Genomic DNA, 17,540 nt, shown 5'->3' with positions numbered 1-17,540 from the left:
AAAAAAGAAAAATAAAATTAATTGGATTTTTTTTTTTAACTTTCATGTGGCTATCAGATCATTTAAAATGTGACCTTGGTTATATTTCAACCGTACAGCGCTCTTCTGGGGACACTCAGACTTCCCTGCCAATCTCCTTTCCTCCATTTACAAGCTACTTGTAAGCATCGTGGGTCTCCTGGGATGTGAAGTGTGGGTCATGATACGGGTGCTGTGAAGGCTGAAAGTAATGCATGTGACGTACTCAGCAATGCACGCAAGTACACCTTATGTGTGGTGGCTGTTATCAAAGGCCTAGGTTTCTCCATTGATGCCGTCAGAGACGGACCACAGGCTCACTAAGGCCCTTCCTCTGCAACCTATGTCCACTCTGACGACAATAATAACTATTGGTGGCCGAGGCCTGATCCCCGCTTTCGGGCTGGGCTGCCCTCTTCATAACGAAGAAAATTAAAATGACCCTTGGGGCTGGAATTGGGACATCTGTATGTAAAACGAACGGAGCCCGAACAAAACTTGAAAAACCAAGCAGGCCGCAGGGCCTCCCTCGGTAACCGCCGCCCGCGCGCGTTGCTAAGCGGGGAAAAAGAAAAACAAGGATGTGGTCCGTCGTCTCTTGTTCTCCGGCGGCGGCTGCTTCCGGTTCTCCGGGGAGCCGGTCCCCGGCCTACCTTCCCCGGAGGAGCTGGGACTGTGGCCGCGGGTTCCGCCGCCTCGGGAGCCTTAGGAGCCCTCAGTCCAGCGAGGTGGTGGCGGCGGGGGGCGCGGCGGCGGGTCTCCCTCGCGGCCGCGATGCTGAGCTCCCGGGCCCAGGCGGCGATGACCGCGGCCGACAGGGCCATCCAGCGCTTCCTGCGGACCGGGGCGGCCGTCAGGTGAGCCTGGGGGGGGGGCGGGGAGGGGGCGGCCGGAGAGGCCGGGGCCAGGGTCCCCAGCCTGGGCCTGTGGCGGCCTTTTCACGGCCCTGGCAGGGTCCCCGGGGCCGGAGCGAGCATTCTGGAGGTTTCTGCGTCGGGCTTGGTAGGAGACCCAGGCCCCGAGGCGGGACGGGGGATGGGCCTCCAGGGCCTCCAGTTGTTCAGCAACGCAGTTCTGTCAGCCCTCCCCAGTTCTGCTAGCGCCCCAAATTCTCTCAGCGCCCTGCCCTCCCATCCCCGCCCGCCACTGCCTCCTCCAATCCTGTCCTTGTCTCCAGAACTTCCAGACACTCTCGGGCTCGTCAAAGCCCCGAATTCTGCCAGTGCCCCTCAGACCTCTCAGGGCCTCACAGGCCTTCCAGGACCCCTTAATCCTTTCAGGGCACCCCCAGTCCTTCCGGACTCCCCAGCCATGTCAGTTCCTGGTCTGCCCGCGCTCCCCAATCCTGCCACGGTGCTCTCACACCCTGCAAAGCACCCCGGGTCTTCCTCATTTGGGCAGTACCCCTATTCCTGTTGCCCCCCACCCCCCACCGCCTAGTTAAGCCAGGGATCGCTGATTCTCAATCTTATTAGTGAATCTCTATCTTGCAAGAGTCCCTGAACCGATCAGCACCCCTTAACCTGTGAAGGCTTCCAGTCCTGGTATGGTCTCCCATTCCTGCTAGGAACCCCAATAGTATGGGTCCCCCAATCGTGTCAGGGTCCCTATTTCCCTTCTCTTACTCATCCTCCCACAGGCTCCAGGCTTGAGAGCTGAGCGCTGCACCCCCATTCCTGACCCTAAATGACTGAGACCTGCCGCTCATCTCAGCTTCCTTCCTCTGGAACTGGAGCAGGTTTAGGGAGCTCCCAGGGCTGGGAGCCCTCAGCGGCCGTCCTGTCCAGTGCCCCCATTCTGCAGGTGGCAAACAGGCCCCGAGTCGGCTTTGCCTACAGCTGACCTCACAGTAGAGCTGGGGGAGAAGACAGGTCTTTTTACTCCCAGACCCCACTACTCTCCTCGGGTTGTCATTTTGCAGGGGAATGGGGTTTCCGGAGTCACCATGTGCTGGGGTTTTTGTCCATACCCTGCGGAGGACCTGGGCAAGCCCCCGCTCCCATCCCTTCGACGCTCTGTCCTTCAGGTTCCCGCACGAGGTTTGTGGTTTCCAGCACAGACCCGGCAGCCCTACGGGTGTGCGCTCAGATCCCCGCGGCCTCTCTCACTTTGACGGAGTTGGCTCGTCTCTTGGTTTCCTCATCCGTGAAAATGGAGATGATAATAAAATCTACCTCTGTGGGATTGTTCTGAGGATGGGATAAGATCATCACAGTGCCTGGCATAGAGTATGCACCCCTAAATATTGGTGTTTGGTTAGGGGCGCCTGGGTGGCTCAGTCGGTTGAGCGGCCGACTTCGGCTGTGGTCATGATCTCACCGTTCCTGGGTTCGAGCCCCCTGTCGGGCTCTGTGCTGACAGCTCAGAGCCCGGAACCTGCTTCGGATTCTGTGTCTGTCTCTCTCTCTGCCCTCCTCTGCTCATGCTCAGTCTCTCTCACAAAAATCAATAAACATTTAAAAAAACTTTTTTTATGCTTTCAGTGATGGTTCTTTTTAACCTTTCAGGGCAGTTTCGTTAACGCACCTGTTGTGTGGAAGTCAGCACAGTAGTGCGTGAAGAAATTCAAGAATAGCTTTCACAAATGAAATTGAGATTATAATACTTAATAATTGTAGCAGCTAACATTTATTAAGCCCTCTGGTTTTTTTTTTTTAATATTTCCTTACTTTGAGAGAGAGCACGTGAGCGTGGGAGGCGCAGAAGGTGAGAGAATCACAAGCAGGCTCCACGCTCAGCACGGAGTCCCGACACGGGGCTCGATCTCACAACCGTGAGATCACGACCTGAGCTGCTCTCAAGAGTTGGATGCTTAACTGACTGAGGCACCCAGGCTCCCCGAGCCCTTACTTTGCATCCTGTGCATTAGTGCTTGTTTGATTCTGAGAATTCCATGAGCTGGATCTCGTGATTGTGCCCATTGCACAGGTAACAGAACCGAGGCTGCGAAAGTGGAATGACGCCCTGAGGAATAGAAAAACCAGAATTGAGCCAGATTAATGCACCTGTCCTTTCCTAACCCAGCTCTGTGCATGTTCTATGGACTCTGTCTTAGGAGAACAAAGATTGATTTGGAATTCCGTTATCAGTTATGTATCGTATTAGTTGTGACCTTAGGGAGGTGTTGGTTGTTGGAGACAGAGTTACTCATATCACTAGTGACTCCTCATCGAGTTAATGTTGACTGAGCTGAGCTCAAAACAATGTTCACGGGAGCCAAATATTGGCATAAGAATATATTACACACACATATATACACATATCTAACACATATATACCAGTATATGTTGTATGTATGTGTATACACACACACACACACACACACACACACACACAGTTTGTCTTATTTGGTGGAAATACATAACTTTGCATAAAAACGGTGTTTTAAATTGCTGAAATGTCTTCGTTTGTAGTAAAATAACTTCAGTGTTTAAGCCAAGCCTCAAATTAAGAAATTTTTAATTTAGTAAATGTTTAGTAGATCGGTTATGCTATATATAGTATGCCCCTTCCCTATTTAGTATTTCTTTTATGTTGTCTCCAGTATCCAGTCATTCAGTAAATATTATTAGGAACCTGTTAGTTGCCAGGCATGATCTAGAGACTTGGGATATGCCAGTGAGTAAAAGAGACAAAGATCTCTGCCCACGGGGACTTGCATTCCAGGGGGGGAGACAGACAATAGCCCTAGTTAATAAGTGAATGTTACATTAGAAGGTGGTAAAAAGAAAAAGCAGAACTGGGTAAAAGGAGCCAGGAGTACAGGTTCTAATTGTTGGTTAGAAGTGAAGGGGAGGGGGCGCCTGGGTGGCTCAGTTGGCTAAGTGTCCCACTTTGGCCCAGATGACATGATCTCATGGCTCTTGAGTTCGAGCCCCACATCATGATCTCACGGCTCCACATGAGCCCGGTGTCAGGCTCTGTGCTGACAGCTCAGAGCCTAGAGCCTGTTTCGGATTCTGTCTCCCTCTCTCTCTGCCCCTTCCCCGCTTGCACCCTGTGTCTCTCAAAAATAAATAAACATTAAAAAAAATGAAAAAAAAAAAAAAGAGATGAAGGGGAGGTAAGAGAGAGCCATGCAGTGATCCAGCAGGGGGGAGCATTCTAGGCAGAGGGAGGAGCAGTGCAAAGGTCCTGAGGTGGCCGGTGTGATAGCAGCGTGGGAGGCAGAGTAAGGGGAGAACCTTGGCATGCCCCCTGAGGGAGATGGGGCTTCTGTGCTCTGACTTCGGTTTTAAATCCTGACGTCTGAACGTGCTGATTTTCAAGACATAATCCTAACAGTATCATTACTTCAACTTGAAAGTGAGGTGTTTGGTGGGCCATTGGGTTATTTTGATGAAATGTTATTTCTGTGCACCTGTGTCTATAGTCATACGTATTGTGTCCATGATGAGGGAAGAGTGTAAGCCTATTTTCTTTTTTAGATATAAAGTCATGAAGAACTGGGGTGTTATAGGGGGACTTGCTGCTGCCCTTGCCGCAGGGATCTATGTGATTTGGGGTCCCATTACAGAAAGAAAGAAGCGTAGAAAAGGTAAGAATGAGGTCATCGCAGCCTAGTCTGTGCACTTGACCCCAGCCCTTCCCGTCCCAAAACAGTACAAAAAAGGGAGGGTTTTGTTGTTGTTGTTGTTGTTGTTCTCTTGTATCTTCGGTTTCTGAACAGTACTTTCTTTTAAAGAGAAGTTCATTTTAACGACTCATTATTTTAGACCCTGTAGTGAAAAGATTTCTGTTTCACCCCCTCTACAGTCTCGAGTTTGAGACGTGCTCCGTAATGAAAAAGTTCACGTGGCTGTTCTCCTTAACATGGTACTCGTGTTGTTCAGTGCCACAACTGACTCATTGTGTGACGCGTTTGTGGGTTCACTGACCAGCAGCTAGTCACGAGTAAACGTTTCAAGTTAGTGTCTTTAATACAAAATTCTCTTTCCTTAAAAAAGTACCCCCTCTTGTAAATGCTGCTCTCACTGTGTTGATTAAAAGTCAGCAACAACAAGCAAACCAAAAAGGGGATAGGTGGAACAAAATGTTGATCGTTGTTAAATCTGGGGGTGGTTCCAATTAGAGTCCGTTACGTATCCTCTCTTCTTTTGTGCACAAAAGTTTGAGAACTTTGCATTAAAGAAAAGTTTCTTAAAAAGGTTTCAGCAGAAGAGGGAAGTACGTCAGGTTTTGTTGATCTCTTTGCAGAAAGACTGATCACAGTTGCTATGGTGGCGTCTTTCGAACTGATTCTAAGAACAAGATCATTGTCCTGGGGAGCAACAAAAGAACAATTGTTTTCTTCTGTTCTGAGAAACGTTGCTTTCTTATCAAAGGAGGGAGAAAAGGGGCGAAAGAGAGAGATGTTGTTACTAAGTGTTTTTGTACACTCAGCGTAAACCAAACTGTGCCAGACACCGTGGCGGCCTTCAGATGTAACACGTGACGGGGGACCTCCTTCTGTCGCTTACAGTCTCCTGAAGGAGCCACACTAGGACCGGGCCTCGGCGCGGATCGAATGCCTGGCCCCCGATGTCAGTGGGCACGGACTTTGTGAGATTGGGATTTTAAACTCCAGGCCACAGTGCAGAAACTCTGGCTCCCAAATGGGAGAGAAAAAAAGAGACGGTCCCATGTGATGTGCTGTTGTCTTCTTCCCCCGACTTTTTCAGGGCTGGTGCCCGGGCTGGTCAACTTAGGGAACACCTGCTTCATGAACTCCCTGCTGCAAGGCTTGTCTGCCTGCCCCGCTTTCATCAAGTGGCTGGAAGAGTTTACCACCCAGTACACCAGGGATCAGAAGGAGCCCCCCCCACACCAGTATTTATCCTTAACCTTGTTGCACCTCCTCAAAGGTATCTAACTGGGAATTTAAAGGGGATTGTGTGCGTTTTGAAAGCAGCAGCCCAGGTGACAGGCAAAGGGTTAATAGCCTTTGTGTGAAAAGAGATCGTACAGATCGTTATAGAAAACAAACAAACAAAACACGGAGGGTCCAGTAGATACAAACAGCTGTTTTTTTAATTAAAGATGTAGCCATTTATTTTTAAATTATCGTCAGCTTATTAATAGCTTTTTTAGGGAAGAAAACACATCCACTGCCACTTAAGCATTTTGATGGTGAGAAGTACTCTGGTTTATTAAAGTTTAAAGAAAAGAAGTGTCTTAGCCTAAGAGGTAAGGTAATTCGCAGAAGAAATAGTACAGATTGTATGCAGGTTCACAGTGTTATCTAACAGACCCTCAAATATTCAACGTGGCCATCATCGGAGAAATATAAATAGCGTACTGGAGGGGTTATCGTCGTTTTGCTTGTCAGCAAAGACTGAACAATCCACAGTTCTGATGGGTGACGTGTTCACATGTGCTGGTGGTGGTGTAACGTAGGGCAGACTTTCTGGAAAGCAGCTTGGAACCACACAGTGATAGCTTGCAAAATGCCCGGTTCCATTTGACCTAATAATTCTGCCGACCGTGATTTGCACTCGCCTGAAATGGAATTCTGAGAGCAAGCCAGTTTAGGAATGGCTGAACAGCAACCCCGAGCTTGGGAAGTCACATATATAACAGTCTTGGTAAAGGGTGTATCGGTAAAGGAAATCACCAGTCCAACTTCATTTTTAGGCCAGTTCTTTTGACTGTAGAACGAGTTTTTCCTCCCATAACATCTGTTAACATCCCAAGGACATTCCACAGAACACGATTTGGGAAATGCTATTGTATGTACAAAGATCTCCCAACACGTTGTTACAAAGGAGGGCAGGGGGTAGAAAATGTCGATGTCCAGCAGTAGAATGATTAAGCAGTCAACAAAATATTACGTAGCTGTTATGAATCATCTTTATAAAGTGTTGTGTTGTATTGTTTTTTTAATTTGGGAGAGGCATAGGCTATAATACCGAGTTTAAAAAGAGCAGTGTTCAAAATACGATGTAATTTGACTTCAGCAAAGCAAAAATGTCCACAGATAAAGGCCGGACAGGCCGTTTTGGTCTTGTGCAATTGACAGTTTGGGAACATTAAGAGAAAACAAAACAACCATATTTCTATAGCTTACTCTCACAGTCAGGAAGAAAATGGATTTAAAAAACAGCTCATTGTTGCTTCACTGGGGTGTTTTCCCCGGCGAGCCCAGCCTGACACGGAAAGCGAGTTCTACTGTTCTGTATAACAGGCAGTTTGAAAATAATTTCTTCTAGGGGTGCCTGGGTGCCTCAGTCGGTTGAGCGTCCCACTTCGGCTCAGGTCATGATCTCACGGTTCATGGGTTTGAGCCCCACGTTGGGCTCTGTTTTGACAGCTCAGAGCCTGGAGCCTGCTTTGGATTCTGTGTCTCCCTCTCTCTCTGCTCCTCCCCCGCTCACGCTCTCTTTCTGTCTCTCTCAAACATAAACACAAATAAAAAAATTTTAAAAAATCTTCTACTACCCTGTTAAAAATAAATACCATTCCAGAGTGAAAAGCTGAAATGTCCCTACAGGCAGTATAATGCAGGTTCAGGAGCCGTCCTAGCGTGACCTCCGGTCTCCCCTTTTCACACGCGTGATGCTGTGCTGGGAGCCAGAGCCGTGCAGGGCCACTCCACCTCAGTCTGTTCTCCCCTCTCTGTGTCTGCTTCTCAGTGACTTTTTATTTTGGTTTTTAGAGGTAATTTTTAATTATGCAAGTAATGCATGAACAAATTCTCCTTGTAAAAAATTAAACCATTACATAAGGCCATAGTTCCCTTTATCACTGCCCCAATCCTGTTCCCCTCCTTTCTTCACAAAGTAAAATATAAGTGTATCCTTCCAGGCTGTTTTCTACGCATTGAAATATGTTTTTAAGTACCCACAAAAATTATATATTGTCTCATTTATGTTTTTTCCTAAGCAAATAATATAATACATATTGGAGAAATGTCCATGTCCCTACATATAGCTTTACCTCCTTCATTTTTTTTCTCTTTTGTGAGTTTATTGGTCTTCTGTCTTCTGTGAATTGCCTACTCATTTCCCTTGCCCAGTTTTTTGTTTTTGGGGTTTTTTTTAACTAAAAAAATTTTTTTTATTTATTCATTTTTTTGAAAGAGCAAGGGAGGGACAGAAAGGGAGAATCCCAAGCAGACTGCACTGCCAGCGCGGAGGCCGAGGTGGGGCTCGAACCTGCAAACCGCAGGATCGTGACTTGAGCCAAAATCAAGAGTCGGATGCTTAACAGACTAAGCCACCCAGGCGCCCCTCCGTTGCCCAGTTTTTAAAAATTGCGGCAGGATACCCATAACATAAAATTTACCATCTTAACCGTTTTTAAGTGCACATTTATGTGGCACTGAGTACATTCACATTGCTCTGCAACCATACCCCTCTTCATCACCAGAACTTTTCCATCATCCCATATCGAAATTCTGTATCCGTTAGGTAGTGACTTCCCATTCTCCTCTGTCCCCAGACCCTGGAAACCACTATTTTACTCCGTGTCTCTGAGTTTGACTCTGTATCTCATAGAAGTGGAGTCATAGAATATTTGTCCTTGTGTGTCCGGCTTGTTTCACTCAGCACAGCGTCCTTCAAGTTCATCCGTGTGGTAGCAGGTGTCAGAATTCTGTTCCTTTTTAAGGCTAAATATGAATAATGCTCCATTGTATGTACATACCACATTTTGTTCATCCATTCATAAGTCAAGGGACGTGTGGGTTGTTTCCACCTTTGGCTTTTGTGAATGATGCTGCTGTGAACGCGGGTGTGCAGATACCTACCTACTCGTGTCCCTGCTTTTTATTGTTTTGGTTGTATACCTCCAAGTGGGATTGCTGCACCAAATGGTCATTCCGTTTAATGTTTTTGAGGAACCACTATACCGTTTTCCAGAGCAGCTGCACCAGTTTGCATTCACACCAACAGGTGTGCAGAGGGTTCCAGTTCTCCACCTCCTCGCTCACGCTCGTTATTGTCTGTCTTTTTGATAGTAGCCATAATGGGTGTGAAGTGATTCCTCATTGTGGTTTTGATCTGCATTTCCCTACTGATAAGCGATGTTGCGCGTAAGTTTTTGTGTGGCCATTTGTATAGTTGTTTTGATCGTTTTTTTTTTTTTTTTTTTGAATGTCTACTCAAGTCCCTTGTCCATTTTTGAATTGGGTCGTCTGTATTTTTGTTGTTGTTGAGTTTGGGGAGCTTTTAACACGTTCTGGATATCAGTCCCTTATCAGATATGTGATTTGCAAACCTCATTCACTTTCACAATTGTGCAGTATCCAGAAAGTCAGGATACCTCAGTTTATTTAGCTGTTGGCTTCCGGTGCCTTGTGGTCATAGATGGGCCCCAGCGAATGGTCTTGTACGTGCCCCTAGTGCACACGGGCCTGTGTTTGCCTGCAGTAGATCCTGAGAAAGTCAGACTGCTAGGACATGAATCATAGGACATGAAAATTAGTAGATATTGCTAAATCACCTCGTGGGATTTTAAGCAAAATTAGGCTAAAGGAGACATTAAAATTTTCCTTGAGAGGAAAAAAGCTACCACACAGGCTGCTTGAGGGGCGTAAGAGGAAGAAGGAGGTTCGGTTGCTGTCCTAATGGGCACCCTTTGTTCTGTAGGGTAAAGATGTGACACCAGGGTCCTCAGTGCTAAGAGGAGCCTCGGGACTTAGCACTGGTTCCCCGGGCTGCTGCTTCTCCACAGGCTACCCACCCCCAAAGTCCCCACCACGTTCAGGCTCCTGAGTCAGAGCCAGAAGTGTCCAAAGGACTGTCTCCAGTTTACCAACTGCAAATTAAAGAGAAGCAACAGGCTGGCTTAGTCGGTCTGGAGGTAGTTGAACTCGGGAAACTGCACAGAGGTGGCGGGCCCCTGTATTTTTATGTCCCACACTCTGTCTAGCAGCGCTGGGCCGGCGAGGCATGCGATGGAAGGGGGCCGTCAGGATCAGGAGTCCTCAAACTCTGGCCCGTGGGTCAGGTCTGCTCCGCGGCCTGTTTTTGCAAATAAAGTTTTATTCAAACAGCCATGCCCACTTACTTGCGGTCTGGCTGCCTTGGTGCCACAGCAGCAGAGTTGAGGAGTCGCGGCAGAGCCCACAGAGCCTAAAATGCCTACCGTCAGACCCGTTACAGAAACAGCTTGCCAACCCTTGATCTAGCTGTGATGACAGTATAGACTCGTGAGCCCGTCACACGTTCATTTTTGTTTGTTAGGCTTGGTCTTACATATGACTGAAAAGTGAACTACTCAGCAGACCCTTTCATGCTGCCCCGTAGAGCTTGTCCCGTGATGATCAGAAACTCCAGTGCAGACAGATACTAGCAGAGGCCCCGTGGCCCCAGAGAGAGTCCTGTTGGGTGGGGTGGGGCGAGGGGGTTAAGCACTGAGTGTGGGTTGGACTAGATGAAGTCTTGAGGGGCCTCCCGCCCTCAGAGTTGTGAGTTAAAATCATTTCATTCAGGAGGAATCTCGCAACAATTTATATCGATGACGATAATTCAAATAGCCGAAATCAAGTACTTCATTTAAATGCTATAGCCTCATGAAAGATCACATTCCTTCAGCAAATACACGGTGCCTAACAGCCCTCTGTGCATTGGTTGAGGCTACAAAGAGGAATAATGAAAGAACTATAACTCAAGGTGGATTTTACAGCGAGAGGCTTAATTAGCTTTGATATGTTGTGCAGGACAGGTTTCCTGGCTTGTTGTTAGGCTAGTGAATTTACTAATGGCGTCACCTTTTTGGTTTCCAGCTTTGTCCTGCCAAGAAGTTACTGACGATGAGGTCTTAGATGCGAGCTGCTTGTTGGATGTCTTAAGAATGTACAGATGGCAGATCTCTTCATTTGAAGAACAGGTGAACCTCCCATTCTGCCCACTAACGCGCTGGGGCCTGAGCTCGCGATGACGGCTGAAAAGTAGCCTCGTTGCTAAGGCATGAAGAAAAAATGCCAGTATCGACCTTGTGCTCGCCTGGCCTGAGTGTACATTTCTGTGGCATTCTAGCCTGCCTTAGTATTCTGGGACCAGATCGCAAGTTCTGTTCCCATTCTCGCGATCAGAGGAGAAATGCAGCGGGTTTTGTTTGTTTCTTACCCGTTGGGTGGAAAGGTTAGCAGGATAGGGCAGGAACACCTCATTGCCAAAGAGCCAACCTCTTTTTTGTTCTGGAGTGACTTTGCACATCATTGGATACCAGGGCCACCTGGACCTTTCAGAGAGAGGCGGGTGGCTTTACCTTTGGGGCTCAGAGGGGCTTTTTTGAACCACACCCCCATTTTTAAAAAGAAATCCGTTTTTAGAGGCTAGATGAATTGAAGTAGCCCCAGACCTTGAGCAGCTGTCATATGCACCCCCAGGGCCTTCTTCCAGCCACTCATACTCCCTTTCCCACAACTGCAGGGTCACTGCCTTTTTTGGTCCTGACCACACCCCACCCCCTCAGACCGCTGCTATTGCCGACGGTGAGTCTGAGACCGAAGCTGAGAGTTAAGTTGTAGGGACGGGGCGTTTAGCTTCCGGTGATGTGCTGGTACGGCCTCCCTGGCTACCTTTCCAGGACGGTCTCGGGACCAGCTTTGCGTGGGCGGCTTCTGCCTCCACCATCCAGATAATAGACCCAAGAAATGGGAGACAGCCCGTGGGTCCTCACAAGGGTGGGGCGGGAGTGAAATGCGTTTAAAAACGCTGAAAAGTGAGGGGGGAAGGCTTCCCAGCCCCCCTTGTTTTTAAAGACTACCTCTGTTTCCAGTTCAGTCTGAAGCTGCACGGGCATTACTTTGTAAACCGGGTGTTGACGCTTTCTACTTTCTTACAACGCATCTCGACGAATCCCTTGTACATTGAAATGTTTCTCCATTTAGAAAATTCTTACTAAATCCTCCTCTGGTAACTGGCACGATTTAGCTGCATTTTCCTCTCTCTAACCCGAGAGAATGGCTGAGATGTAGTCCCAGGGACATCGGATACCTTTGCTAAGTCGTGCTTGTCTGTCAAGGACCCTTGAGTGCAGTCCCAGTTACTCCTTGGATGTATTTCCAGCAGCTTCAGCAGGTAGCAGTCACTGAGCCCTGCGCTGTGCACGGGAAAGAGGCAAGCATGGCTGGCCGCCAGCCTCTTGCCCTCTGGAGGCAGCCGGAGCTACTGGCCCAGGGCCTTGTCCGCATCTCCGCTTTACTGACCTAGTCGGTCAGCAGCAGACTCGCACCGTCAACCACTCTTCAGGGTCTAGAGCCAGGGCTGTGGCAGCTGTGTTGGGCCAGTGTGCCTCCGTTGAGTTCTCTGATTTAATCCTCACTACGACCCCGTCAGGACTCACGGTCACTGTCCCCGTCTTGCGGATGAGAACACCGAGGTTCGGAGGAGCAGGGTGGCTTGCCTGAAGTCACACGGCTCTCTGAGTGGCAGAGCCAGGGCTGGAGCCCCACTGGTGCTAAAGTGCCCGCCGAAGCCCCGCCCTCGTCTGCGATACCTTCCTTTCCTCGAGGCCGAGGAGCTCCGTGGCTCACAGACACGATAGGGTTGGGTCTGACGGCATCTTGTCTTGAGATTTTTCCCTCTGGCGAACCCCTGCTCCAGCTTCAAGGGTTGGTCCAGACGCCTTGTCTGTGAGCTGCCCTGGAAAAGCTGGTCCCTTTCAGGCTGCGGCAGCGTCACTCGATAAATAGCCAGGCTGCCGCGTCCACCCCTGGGTTGTGCGTCCTTCGAGGGCCTTGCCTTTTAGCTTTGTACCTCCATCACTCTCCATCACGCCCATTCATAGCCTAGGAGGGGCTTCATTTATACGTGCAACAAATATTTATTTTTTTTTAAGTTTACATCCAAGTTAGTTAGCATGTAGCGCAATGATGATTTCAGGCGTAGAATCCAGTGGTTCGTCCCCTGCAACAAATACCTATCGAATGCCTGCCTCAGGCAGGGCTTGTGCGGGGACTGGGGTTGTAGCGGCAAACATGGCTTGCAGGTTTCTGTGGACAGTAAAGAGGTCATTTCAAAATGTGCTAACCACAAGATAAGCGTGCCGATGTGACAGTGACCGTGCGAGTGTCAGGGGCCTGGCGCTGGCGGGGAGAGAAGAGCAGTGGGGGGACTCCTTCAGGTAGAGAAGACTCTTCTGGAGACCCGAGATTTTTGCTGGGACCTGAAGTCTGAAACGAAGTGAGTCCTGTGAAGAGCCTGGGTGCGGGGCGAAAGCCTCGAGGCTGCGGTGTTTGGGAAGGACAGGGAGGTCGGTGTGGCTGGGGCCGGCCGCAGCAGAGCCGCGGAGGGGAGGGCGCTCGGACGGTGGCAGGGGGCGGGTTGCGCGGGGCCCCTGGTGCCCTGGGCCGGAGGGGGGTTTCTACTCGGTGTGCAGTGGGGGAACCACTGGAGGCTTTATAGGCACCCGCCGTGACCTGATTTATGTGTGAACGGCACGTGCTGTACCCAAGGGACCGGAGCCGGGCAGAGGGAGCAGAGAGGAAAGTGGAGAGGCCAGAACAGGTGTTAGGCCGGGGATGGCCTGCCTCAGAGGCAGGGGAGGCAGAGAGGGTTGGGGCAGGGGAGACAGAGTCCTCTGGGATTCGGGCTGTGTCTCGGGTAGAGGACCCGCTGCACCGGCTGGGGGGGGAGGGGGCTGAGTCGGGGAGAGTCCCCGCGGGAGGGTCTCCTTGCGCAGGTGCCTTTCCGGCAGAAACGTGAAGGATGAGAAGGGGCCCTGTGTGAAGATGTGGGCCGGCCGCTCAGGCCAGAGTGCAAAGGACAGGCCTGAGATGGGAAACAAGGAAGGAAATTGTGAGCCGGGCTATAGCGTGGACGGGCCTTGAGGACATTGTGCTGAGTGTAGCAAGCCGGTCACAGAAGGACAAATACTGTGTGATTCCTTCTGTGAGTTTCTGAGAGGCCAGATTTTGCGAGACCGAGAGTGGAATGGTGGGTGTCCAGGCCCAGGGAGGAAGGGGCTGGGAGTTGATATTTGACTGGAACAGAGTTTCAGTTGGGGAAGCTGGGACGGTTCGGAGAATGGGCCGTGGTGACGGTGACACGACGTGTGGACGTACCTAACCCTATGGAACTGTACGCTTCAAAATGGTTAAAGCCGTAACGTTTATGTGATGTGTTTGTTTTACCACCACCACAACAAAAGTAGGCGGGGCGGAGGTCAGGGCCATGTTGACAAAGCTGAGACAGGCTGGGAGGTGGCAGGTGTGAAGGCAGCCCTGTGCCCCAAGCTTGCTTTCCTCCTCTCTCCCCTTGAGCCCCTTAGTCGAAGGGCCTTTACGGGGAAGGTGTCGGGGAGGTAGCTGTCGATGGGCTGAACCTTGAGAAGGTGGGGGGCAGATTCTGCCCCAGTGGCTGCAGGTGTGCCTGGTGGTCCACGCAGGGCGGTTCTGATGCGGCCCCAGCCTCCTCGGGCCTCTCTGAGGCAGCTTTGCCCCGTGACAGGATGCCCACGAGTTATTCCACGTCATTACCTCGTCCTTGGAAGATGAGCGGGACCGGCAGCCCCGGGTCACACATTTGTTTGATGTGCACTCCCTGGAGGTAAGTCATTGATCCTCTCAATACGCGTATGTGGTTCGTGCACATTTAATAGGTATAGGGAGCACAAGTGTAATCTTTGCACCACTTTCAACTCCACAGTAAGTCTCGGGGCGCCCGGGTGACTCAGTCGGTTAAGCATCCGGCTCTTGGTGTCGGCTAAGGTCGTGATCTCACGGTTGTGGGACCGAGCCCCGCGTCGGGCACTGTGCTGGGCTTGGGCCCTGTTTGGGATGCTCTTTCTCCCTCTGCCCCTCCCTCCGTGTGTGCACATGCGCACACTCCGTCTCTGTCAAAAAAAAAGTCTCAATAAAAATTACTAGTGGGAGTGGGGCTGGGGGATTGTCTTAAGCTGTAAACTTTGCAATTGGTGACTTTGGTTAGGGTTCCAAGCCTCTTTAAAATGATTCATTACTACGATTTGTATTGGCTTTGAGAAGAAAAGGTATTTCTTCCCCCTTGCCCCCCCCATCTAATCTAGGGAACAAGGAGCCATAGGAATGCTAAATGAATCCTCATTTCCCTAGAACACTATAGATATTAGGGAGTTGGTAAAAGTTAACTAGCAAAGGGATGGGAGGGAATATTCCAGAGAGAGGAAACGTGTTTTGATTGCATTTGATGATTGGGTACAGTCACCAACCAGAGAGGATCACCAGGGCTGCTTTTAGGATCTCTTGTTAAAAGTCGGGTTTGAGTGGGGCCATGAGCAGAGAAGCTTGTAAGCTTTAGGAGCAGCGTGAGGGTGGTAGAAGGGATTGCGGCTGGGTTTTCAGTCTGTTTTCATTCTTCTTTTTTCCCTACAGCAGCAGCCAGAGATAACTCCTAAACAAATAACCTGCCGTACGAGAGGTAATCATTCCCCTTGAACTGTAACACAGAAGATGGGTACTTTTGAGATGTGACAACGATTTGTTGTTTAAGACAAATTGTGTTTTTTTTTTCTGGTGACATCCAATCCAGCTCGAACTGTGCGTACTTGCAAAGGAGCTTGTGTTTTGGAAACAGCTTTCCATTGTTCGTTCGGACCATCTTGAATCGTTCCCCTCACACCAGGGCCTTGCTTGGTTTCCCGCTCCGAACAAAAGTAACGGACCTATTTCCACCTCAGACAAGGGTTTTCTTTCTACCTTCTTGCCTTGATCTCACTCGAGGAACTTAATAAAGCTGAAACTGTCATGTCCTCAGCAAATGATCACAGTCCTCCTTAGAAGGAATTGTTTTCTTAAGACCTAAACTTAAGAGGGGGGAAAATAAGACAAACTGATTCCTTTGTGCGTCAGTAAGTAATAATAACGATTAGCTTTTGAGCCCAAGACTGGGTGCCAGTGGGTGCAGCATCTTAACGAGGCTCACAGAGATGAGGTGACACAGCTGGGACCCAGCCCAGGGTTGCCTGAGTCTAGGATGCGAGTTTTCTGACTAGCACACCACGCTCTTTATTCCTCTAACTCCCATCCTATCAAAAAAAGTCCCGGTTTTTCAGAACTTGCTTATTCTGATGGCTTTCAGACGTTTATCTCACTTTCTGGAATGTTGCCTTGTGGTATCCATCTTTGGACATCGCAAACATTTTAAAGTGAATGTGAAAATCCATTATTCAACACAAATTCCTTTTTTAAATGTGGCTGTACCCATTATACGGAAACCACATTTAAGGACCTGTATCAATTCTCCTGTGAAAGGGAACGGGTTTTTTTTTTTTTTTTTTTTTTTTTTTTGATGGAAGTCAGTAAGGAAAGCTATTTCAGTTTACCTTCCAGGAACATTTTTTTCTAAAGAGGAGAGTTCCTACCATGTACTGAAAAGGAGGGTGAATTTTGAGGTTGGTACCAAGGGGCTGGAGGTGGCATATCCAGACGTGTTCTGTGTTCCAGGGTCACCTCACCCCACGTCCAATCACTGGAAATCCCAGCATCCCTTCCATGGAAGACTTACGAGCAACATGGTCTGCAAACACTGTGAGCACCAGGTAACTACAATAGCAGAACTTGGTATTTTCTATGGTTTTCTTTCAAGTTAAGATTCGTGAAACATCTGGAGAATGACTGACATTGGTATATGGCGCTTGTGATCGCCTGGGCTCTGCGCACAGAGTGGACTGACCGCCTCCCTTTAGTCAGTGTCAAGCTGTCCTTTGACCCTCAGGGGCATTTTCTGCACTGATGGCAGACCCATTGTGGATTGGCAGGAATTCGAGTCTCAAGGCTGGGTCCCTACGGATGGTAGGCACGATAGATTCTCTCGCTTGGGGTTTTTTTTGTCTTTGTTTTTTTGCTTTGATGTTTTAAAATAACTTTTTATTTGGAAAATTTCCGACATCAATACAAAAATGGAGAATTGCGTAATTAGCACCTTGATCCATTTTAGGATATTTTCAACCCCCGCCAAAAACGCCCGTACCCATTAGCAGTTTCTCTCCATCTCCCCCACACTTGTAGCCCCTGGCGACCGCTGACCTACTTCTGTCTCTATAGATTTGCCTCTTCTGGACATTTCATACACACGGAATCGTACCATATGTGGTCCTTTGTGACTAGCTTCTTTCACTCAGCATCATGTTTTTCTTTTATTCTCTTAATATGGTGAGTTGCAGTGATTGATTTTTCTAATGTTAAACCAGCCTTGTGTTTCCAGAATTAACCCCGCTTTATTGTGATGTATTCTTTTACATATATTACCGGGTTTGGTTTGCTAATATTATCTAAAGGAGATTAGTGTCTGTGTTCGTGAGGAATATTGGTCTTACGGTTTCTTGTAATGTCTTTTGTCAGGTTTTGTTATGAGGATTATACTATACTCATAAAATAAGCTGGGAAGTGTTCCTTCCTCCTGTTTCCTGAAGGACTTTGGTTAAGCTTGGTATTGTTTCTTCCTTAATTATTTGCTAGAATTATCTGTTTTTCTTTCTTTCTTTCTTTCTTTCTTTCTTTCTTTCTTTCTTTCTTTCTTTACTGTCTTTTGTTTAATTTTACTTGTTTTAATTTACATCCAAATTAGTTAGCATATAGTGCAACAATGATTTCAGGAGTAGATTCCTTAATGCCCTTT

At 48.6% G+C, this 17,540-nt stretch overlaps 1 protein-coding gene across 5 annotated transcripts in view; it reads left to right on the top strand.

Annotated features, from left to right (window-relative positions):
- Nucleotides 1–340: 340 nt before the first annotated feature.
- Nucleotides 341–17,540, top strand: part of USP30 (ubiquitin specific peptidase 30) — a 28,639-nt gene continuing 11,439 nt past the window's right edge. Inside the window, exons 1-7 of one of the 5 annotated variants that reach the window (XM_049619185.1) lie at nt 341–875; nt 4,446–4,555; nt 5,679–5,861; nt 10,724–10,827; nt 14,394–14,492; nt 15,296–15,341; nt 16,367–16,461. In XM_049619185.1, the coding sequence (XP_049475142.1) occupies nt 793–875; nt 4,446–4,555; nt 5,679–5,861; nt 10,724–10,827; nt 14,394–14,492; nt 15,296–15,341; nt 16,367–16,461 (720 nt within the window). In that variant the 5' untranslated portion in view covers nt 341–792. Of the gene's footprint in view, nt 876–898; nt 4,556–4,773; nt 5,862–10,723; nt 10,828–14,393; nt 14,493–15,295; nt 15,342–16,366; nt 16,462–17,540 lie in introns of those variants that run through there. The other 4 variants (XM_049619187.1, XM_049619184.1, XM_049619183.1 and 1 more) reach the window with 4 other exon arrangements.

The sequence above is a fragment of the Panthera uncia genome (genome assembly GCF_023721935.1).
Source record: "Panthera uncia isolate 11264 chromosome D3 unlocalized genomic scaffold, Puncia_PCG_1.0 HiC_scaffold_8, whole genome shotgun sequence".
Lineage (NCBI taxonomy): Eukaryota > Metazoa > Chordata > Mammalia > Carnivora > Felidae > Panthera > Panthera uncia.
This window is presented reverse-complemented; position numbering and strand designations above follow the sequence as displayed.